Raw genomic sequence first — 8,170 nt, 5'->3', positions numbered from 1 at the left:
AGTCTCAGTTCGCGATTCTAAAAAATGTCTTGGCAGTCAATCAGGTCAGTTCACTACCTCCAGACTGACAGTTTGAACCGCAAAGATGAACTGACAACTGACTGATTGACTGATAGCAACTCTGCCTGGGAAAGATGCTCGGGAAGGTTATCATGAACTGTAAACTTGCCCATAACGCACTGTACTTACGATTAGCATATCCAATACTTGGAAGAAAGATCAAAGTGTACTTACACCTTGTGTCTTCAGATGCGTGCCTCTGAGACAATGCATATGCTCATTGAAGTTCATCATCTGGAACCGATTGAACTGAGCAGACACCTGCTTAATCTTTTCTTCTTCATCATCTGGGATATTTTCAACACCGGGCGCATTCCATTTGATGTATGTTCCGGGAGCTTTTTTGTCTTGCCCACCAGCTTTGATGGTACCGCTGGCTACCTTGCCGTTATGAATGTTCTCAATCCGATGGTAGCCCATGGGGCATGTTTCGATCTTGGTTCCACTCATATTGATGGATCAGTAGTAAATTCCTGACTGATGCTTGTATACGGACGACAGTCTACTTAAGCCACCAGCGTGGTCCTCGTTGCGACCCCGCAATGGGTAGCATTTAGCTTCCGCCTCGCCGACAGTGTCGACTTCTCCATGTTTCAGTCTGAATGAGATGGCTCTAGATGATGCGGGGTAGCACACAAATGATTCCAGTTCTTTGATGTTCACGCGTGCACTGTGTGGTCGGAAGCTGCTCCGGAAAGCTCTCCTGCATGCGTCGTCGATCTAGCCTGCCGCAATCAACCAATGGAGAGCATCGAATTGAAGATCATGATCGCAAGTCGCGCAGCCACCCGCAAATTACATGTTTCTAGAATGCATGATTTGGAAGCATGGTAGTGTTCCAGGATTATGTCATGGGGGGGTATACATGCGCGTCTCAGCAGACCAAACATTATATTAGATTGAGTAACTTCGCAGCGAGCATGCGCCAGGCTGCGAAGAGTGATTGTCTATGATGATACTGGAAGTTGATAATACTCTAAAGCCAGGGGTTTGAGGCTTCTACAAGCAAGACTAAGAGACACCCGGCGACGGCTGGAGTTGGATGCAAGGTGCGGCAGCTCAGTGCAGTGATGAAGCGGACGATGTCAAGAAGAAGATCAAGCGACGACTCCAACGCAGAGGTTGGTGTTTGCCCACATCATTGTGCAGTCATCCTCGATGGCAGGGTCTAATCACGCACATGACGTTAGCCACCATCTTCAAAGCGATTTCCAGGACATGAGAAACTTACTCCACTTGGCAAGATCCTCCAGGCTGACTCCATACTCCTTCTGGATAGCCGGGCAGCTCTCGCCGCTCTCGACAAAATGGAACTTGTTGCAGTTGTCCACCATGCCTTCCTGAATAGGCCTCGGTGTCTCGATTCCGTTTGAGGGCTTGGTAGGCGTGGGGGTATGTCCGACTACGGACACACAGGCGTAAGTGTCGGCGAGCAGGTTGGTGCATGTCTCGCCGGCTTGGGGGTTCCAGGTAAGGAAATCGTCGAGAGTGATGCCCTTGGCGCTGGCAATGTCGATACAGATGTCGCCGGGCTTCACGAAGTAGTATTCATCGCAGTTGGACACGATGCCAGGCTGAAGAGGAGAAGGGGTAGTGCCTGGAGGACAGTAAGTTGGTACCGGTATACATGGTTCCAACCGGTTATCAAGAGAACCTACCGTTGATGGGCGGGGTGATGGTCGCGTTGGTAAAGACTGGGTCAGAGGGCTGCAAAGGAGCACCCAACGCCGCACCGGCGAGAAGCAAGCTTGACAAAAAGAGTGACATGGTGGGATTAGGACAAAAGAATGGAGTTGTGCGGTATGTACTATTAGGTAGCCGGATTTGCGTAAGGTTTGGATATGGTAAACCTCGCGGACAAGGTCACTCTTATGTACTCGAGCAGAGTCTTCCTACGACAAGCTGTAGCCCCTGAGCTAGAACTGAACTACGATATTGCACCTGTGTTTGCTATCATGGCATCGGAAAGTGCTCGGCGCTGCTGCGGTCTGCGGGTGTAAGACGGTCGAGCAACAATACAGCACCTGGGCAGGGACGACAAGCCCCACCGGTTTTGGATCCAGATGGAGACAGAGATACTGTGACATTGGAGATGGGTCTGTAGAGTGGGGAAAAGAAGAGCTTGTACTTGAACCGGGATTGCATATCGAGCTTGGAACTGAACAATATGCTCGCAGCTAATCAGCGAAGATGTCTAGGTAAATGGCTCTGAGCGGAGGCCAAGGCCAACACCAACGGCATGACGTACAGGGCTCAGCGACGTGAAATGAACAACTGCAAGTAAGCACTTAGTACGGTTGACGTATTTGGACGACGGAGGATTAGAACACAGGGGTTGCTTAGAGCGTGAGATGACAAGAGTCGGCAAATCAGGCGGTCCAAGAAGTTGTGTCTTGGCAGGACTTTAGAACGGGTCGCGACTCGAGTGCTTGTTCGTGAAGATGCAAGAAGAGAAGACTGGAGCGTCCGGAGAGGTCGACTACCCCACGGTTGGGAGGGCGGAGTGTATGCATGCACGTGCGTTGAGATGCCAGCACCTTCTCCAAACCACAGCGCCGGGCCAGTTGGTTCGCGCCAGCCCCGCCATAGAGCACCGACTCTCGCGCAACCAACTCTCGCCCAGCTGCCCATATCCCATCCCCACACTCGCACACGCCGCCCACGATGCAGTCGCTCCCCGATGCACGATCGCAAAGCTTCGAGGAGCTCTACGGCCCTCCCGAGAACTTTCTGGAGATCGAGGTAGGCCCGCTAGACGCTTCCCTTGCCCTGGTCTTGTCCCGCAGCCTTGCTCACAATTGTCGCGTGCACAGGTCAGAAACCCAATGACACACGGTGAGTGCAGGCAGAGAGATGCGGCCTATCGCGCGAGTGTCAACTAACGCGCTGCACCAGGCGTTGGCCGTGGCATGTACACAACCTACGAAATCGTAATGCGAACCAACATCCCCGCCTTCAAGCTCAAGTCGTCGACGGTGCGCCGCCGCTACAGTGAGTTCGAGGCTTTCCGCGATATCCTCGAGCGCGAGTCGGCGCGCGTCACAATACCACCGCTGCCGGGCAAGGTCCTCACCAACCGCTTCTCCGACGATGTGATTGAGCACCGGCGCGAAGGCCTACAGCGCTTCCTCCAGATTGTCGTGGGCCACCCGCTGCTGCAGACGGGCAGCAAAGTCTTGGCCGCATTCGTACAGGGTGCGTGTCTATTAGGTGCTGGACGAGCAATGACTGACGACTGGCAGATCCCAACTGGGACAGACACGCATGGTAGACTGACTGGTCGGAGCACGTCAAGCGCACGACTTATGACATGACGGCACACTTAATATCAGATTGTCGCATTTGCTGCGTTACGGAGCGATAGGGCGTTTTTTTGTCGAGATTTCACTTGGGAGGCTTGGTCCCATGTCACGAGTAGTCACAAGCAAAATGTTAATGCTTCATCACCGTCGTCACATGTCACATGCATCAAGCTCGATGCGAGCCCGTTCACGCACCCCCACGAGCTTCTGCGTCCATGGCTGGGGACGCGCGCCGGCTAGAAGGATTGCTAACAAATTGACATCAGCGGCGAATCTCCTCCGCGCTGCGCTAGCGATGCAACAAGCAAGGCGCGGGGTTTAGTAGCAAGCAAAAGTTTTTGGTTGCCGAACCGTCTTAACCCTGCATGTTCCCGACCTCGTGGCCCCGGTGCTTCTTCGACCCATCTTTGCAAACGTCAACCACCAGCTCGTGCAGATACCATCTTGTCAGTCATGGGTATTCCGTCGCAACCAGCGTCCAACGCTATCATCTACCTCACCCTCGGCGCTTTCCTGTAAGTCAAGCCAAGGCTTTGCGGGCAAGACAAGTGGGAACGGTGCAACTAACGTGGTTGGAATAGGGTCCTGGGATGTTACGTTGCATGGCGATTGCGACACCAGTCCAAGACCGAGTGGCTTTCTAGTAATCGCACACAGAAGGGTCAGACACTGCCTCAGCGCCCAGTTGCAGCAATCTTTTCCCCACCAACTCTGCGCAACTTGCGCCGACATCAATGCTATCCAAGTAGGACCTGACTGACTTTGAGACAGGCGTCCCGCTCGCTTTCAATTTCATCGCTAGTGGTGAGTGCATTCGTGCACCCAGTGTGCTTCTTTGCACATGAAGAAAGGCAGCGGCAGTATCGATTTTTATCGCGACCATGTTCAGCGTTCGACGACGACAGGGAAATGCTTCATCTGCAAACAAGACCCATCTTCAAGCCTCGATGAAGCTTGATTGAAATCCTCCAGGTTCGTATTGAGATCTCTCACAGAAGCCGCTTCCCATCACCACTGCCGCGATAAAACTCATCGTAGTTCTCATTGCATGCAGGTGGCATAGGAAGCGGTCTTTTGTGCGGCTACACTGCGGGCGCTGAAACCAAAACCGGGCTCCAAAGACACGTGGTTTTTTTTTTGCCCATGTCGCAACTTGGAGCCTGGTGGTGGAGAAGCTGAGAAGTACCGTAAGAACTCGATCAAGATAATACTTGCGTGAGGAACGTGCTGCCGCTACTTTCCCCCTCCTAGAACTACCCCTCTCTCATTGATGCAAGTAGCTGACCTAGGTTGTTCCTACGCTCACAGCCCTCGGATCCGGTATTCTCTTCACATATCCTCAGATTGCTACGATTGCGGGTGTGCAAGGCCTCTTGGTCTACGCGCTATCTTCATCTTTGCCATTGTTGGTGTTTGGTGCGCTCGGCCCCATCATCAGGCGGAAATGTCCCGAAGGGTTCGTTCTGACAGAGTGGACGAGACAGCGTTATGGAGCCATCGGAGGATTGTTCCTGAGCATCTGCACGCTCATCACCATGTTCCTGTACATGGTAGCTGAGCTCTCAGCTCTCCAGCAGATCGTCACTCTACTCACCGGACTCAATGGCCTCCCCGTCGTCATTGTCGAATGTGCCGTTACCACCATCTACACCTGTAAGCCCCCAACGAATCAACACCTAATAAAGCGATAGGGCTCAGCTGACAATATCCAGCGCTCGGCGGCTTCAAAGTCTCCTTTGTAACAGACAATATCCAAGGCGTAATGGTCATCGGCCTCATCATCATGGGCGTCATCGCCGTAGGCGTAGAAACAGACATTGACCGCTCCCTCATCGACCAATCCGGATACCTGGAATCCAGCCTCCTGGGCTGGCAACTCATCTATATCCTTCCCGTCGCCATCTTGTCCAACGACTTCTTCCTGTCCGGCTTCTGGATGCGCACTTTTGCTGCCCGCACGGACAAGGACCTTTGGATCGGCGTCTCGCTTGCTAGCGTTGGTGTGCTAATCATCCTCACTTTGCTGGGCGTCGGGGGTATGCTCGCCGCATGGTCTGGCGCATACACCATTGGCGACGAAGAAACCGGTTCTTTGGCCTTCTTCCTCTTGCTCGAGCGGCTGCCCGCGTGGGTCGTTGGCGTCGTTCTTGTCATGACCATTTCGCTTTCGACGGCTGCGTTTGATTCGTTCCAGTCTGCTATGATTAGCACGGGGAGCAACGATTTCTTCCGCAACAAGCTTAATATCTGGGTCATCCGCGCTTGCGTCGTTGCAATCATCTTCCCCGTTGTTGTTGTCGCGCTGCGCAGTCCGGATATCTTGCAAATCTTCCTCATTAGTGATTTGGTTAGCGCGGCCGTGGTGCCTTGCCTTGTCATTGGGTTGAGCGACAAGTTTTATTTCTACCGCGGTTTCGACTTTGTTGTCGGTGGACTTGGGGGTATCTTCACCATCTTCTTGTTCGGACTCGTGTACTACGATGGCGATGTTACACTTGCGGGGAACTTGCTGCTACTGGAAGGTGGATTGTATGCGAATGACTGGAGTGCTTTTGGTAAGTCCATTTCCCATCTCTTTCTCCTCCCCCTAACTGCAATGATGAAACTCTGTACTCCCTAAACACGATGAGGGCAACAACAAATTTCCAATTGTTCCTACTGAACGCAGTCACCAACTTGCTCCCATTTACCTTCTTTGCCTTGGCGTGGGTGCTGACAATTCCTAGGCGCTTTCGTAGCGGCTCCGTTTGGAGGCCTGCTCTGGGCTTTTGCTGCTTGCGCTCTTCGCATTGGTTCCCTTTGGGTCAAGGCTAGGGTTCAGGGTCGCCGTTTTGACGCGCTTGATCGACCTATCCCGCGAAACATCGATAGGCCTGGTGCTTTTGATGACCATGATGGCGAGACTGTGCTCGAGCATAGCGTGGAGACTGGCAGCAAGGGCAGGTTTTTCTGAGACTGGAGTGACATGGAAGGGTGAAGTGGAGGAGAGATGGGGGTAAGCACGGAGTGAAGAAAATGAGCAAGCGTCGTTCGACGATCTTAGATATTGCACTGTTGGTGGATATGATACGTACATGCGAGGCGGGGAGAGATGCTTTCAGTGAGTAGAAGGATCAATGCATTCTTACGTCGAACCAGCCCTCAACCCTCCTCAGTCCCCATTGTTTGGGTCGCAGAAAGCAAAATGTACGAACAGACGAATTAGATGATTGATCTTGACTCAACACCGCAATGAAGAGGCTAGTGAGTTGGTGTCACATCGCATGAAGTGTGTCGCTGGTAAGGCGAGCATCAGCGCTAACCCAGTCGGGTTGTACGAGATCGATCCCACCAATCATACCCATTCAGCGCCTAACACTTCGCGCTGCACGGAAGCCGAAGCGTCTATATCGACATATATACTGTGGTGACTGGCCCAAGACCTCTCGAGAGAAGTACTTGCATCTGTCGAAGCTTCACCACGAACAACCCCGGTGCCAAGATCAAAACCGCTGCAACACTCTCAAAATGCCAGCTTTTACCTTATATGGTTCTCGCGGTTCGACAAACACGGATCGTGTTCGCTTGACTCTTGCCGAAGGTGGCTTTACGGACTACGAGCTTGTGCTTGTGGACCTGCAGAAAGGCGAGCAGAAGGTGAGTATACCACATTATTATTTTTCAGAACGACATGACTTGTTGCCTCAGATGCGTGCAAAGATTGTCCAACGCTGACATTTACCTGAAACGCAGTCCCAAGAACACATGAAGCGTCACCCATGGGGTAAAGTCCCCGCAGTCACCTTCCCCTCCGGCTTCGCTCTCTACGAAAGCCGCGCAATCTGCAAATATCTAGCGAGGAAGTACTCGTTCCCACTTGTGCCGCAGGTTGGCAGCAGCACCGACGACTTCGAGGCCGCCGCGCTCTTCGACCAAGCAGAATCAACAGAACTACTCTACTTTGCCGATCCCGCGGGTAAAATCGCATTTGAAATGTTTGTCAAGAAGAAGTACGCGGGACAGGCTCCCAACGAAGCCGTCGTCTCGGACGCACTGCGGTCGCTTGAAGCGTTCTTGGACGTGGCGGATCGCCTGCTACGGGATAGAGACTACATGGCTGGAAATGACTTTTCGCTCGCGGATATCAACTATATTCCATTGATGCAGAGATTGTTTGTGTGTGGGTATGGCGACGTGATACGAAGTCGCAAGGCGGTGAGTGCTTGGTGGGATCGCTGCGTGACAAGACCAGCTATACAGAAGATTCTGGCTGCTGATAAGGAAGCTGCGGCTGCAGCTGCAGCTCTCCGGTAGAGTAGAAGCGACCTAGAAGACAAGAGCTGTATAGACGCCTCAAGACCATCTCGCTGCGACTTCTAGCTCGCTTGAATTATATGTTCCGAATCTGAGATCCTATCAGACTTATACGTGCGAGAACAGAAATGATCACGCCATCGTGGTACTCTTTGGCGCATGAATGCTGCTCAGCACATGTCCACCATGCGTGTGACGACCGAGTAGATAGAGAGTGCTTTTGTGGGTTCTGATGTACCAAGCGTAGATGATCAGTTTTTTTTATCCAAGTGCGTCTTGTAGAGCATTCCAGCAATTTACCTGTGAATGTTTCTAATTTCACTCGTATGAACAGCGATTTTGAAAATTATTCTGATTGTACGCCCAGAAACTTTGTGCTCTCACACACATCTGTTACACGGGGTCAGGCTATACTTCTCTAGGCTCGGTCCGTACTAAGGCGAGGTAGACTAAAGCGGTAGTCCGTGAGGTATCGTATGGAATGATCAGGTGGAAAAGAGTTATCGTTGTAACCA

The 8,170-nt window shown here is 52.3% G+C and overlaps 5 protein-coding genes across 5 annotated transcripts; 3 read left to right on the top strand and 2 right to left on the bottom strand.

Moving 5' to 3' along the window:
* Positions 1-234: 234 nt before the first annotated feature.
* J4E82_011652 (uncharacterized protein) lies at positions 235-510 on the bottom strand (the record flags this gene model as incomplete). The annotated part of the gene is made up of 1 exon (XM_051737852.1): positions 235-510. A coding segment is annotated over one exon (276 nt), but the record flags the coding sequence as incomplete, so codon positions are not given.
* Positions 511-1,157: 647 nt separating this feature from the next.
* On the bottom strand, positions 1,158-1,827 carry J4E82_011651 (uncharacterized protein; the record flags this gene model as incomplete). The annotated part of the gene is made up of 3 exons (XM_051737851.1): positions 1,158-1,228; positions 1,292-1,657; positions 1,719-1,827. 3 exons carry the CDS (start codon positions 1,825-1,827, stop codon positions 1,158-1,160), a joined length of 546 nt encoding a protein of 181 aa, XP_051582392.1.
* Positions 1,828-2,724: 897 nt separating this feature from the next.
* Positions 2,725-3,331, top strand: SNX3 (Sorting nexin-3; the record flags this gene model as incomplete). Its single annotated transcript, XM_051737850.1, has 4 exons — positions 2,725-2,802; positions 2,874-2,895; positions 2,956-3,255; positions 3,303-3,331. The coding sequence occupies 4 exons, from the start codon at positions 2,725-2,727 to the stop codon at positions 3,329-3,331; spliced, it is 429 nt and encodes a 142-aa protein (XP_051582391.1).
* Positions 3,332-3,815: 484 nt separating this feature from the next.
* J4E82_011649 (uncharacterized protein) lies at positions 3,816-6,315 on the top strand (the record flags this gene model as incomplete). The annotated part of the gene is made up of 6 exons (XM_051737849.1): positions 3,816-3,877; positions 3,944-4,023; positions 4,134-4,166; positions 4,671-5,015; positions 5,075-5,917; positions 6,089-6,315. 6 exons carry the CDS (start codon positions 3,816-3,818, stop codon positions 6,313-6,315), a joined length of 1,590 nt encoding a protein of 529 aa, XP_051582390.1.
* A 554-nt stretch (positions 6,316-6,869) lies between these two features.
* On the top strand, positions 6,870-7,655 carry J4E82_011648 (uncharacterized protein; the record flags this gene model as incomplete). Its single annotated transcript, XM_051737848.1, has 2 exons — positions 6,870-6,998; positions 7,095-7,655. The coding sequence occupies 2 exons, from the start codon at positions 6,870-6,872 to the stop codon at positions 7,653-7,655; spliced, it is 690 nt and encodes a 229-aa protein (XP_051582389.1).
* Between the last annotated feature and the right edge of the window lie 515 nt (positions 7,656-8,170).

This window comes from Alternaria postmessia (genome assembly GCF_024291825.1).
Source record: "Alternaria postmessia strain BMP 2775 chromosome Unknown scaffold_263, whole genome shotgun sequence".
Classification (NCBI taxonomy): Eukaryota; Fungi; Ascomycota; class Dothideomycetes; order Pleosporales; family Pleosporaceae; genus Alternaria; species Alternaria postmessia.
This window is presented reverse-complemented; position numbering and strand designations above follow the sequence as displayed.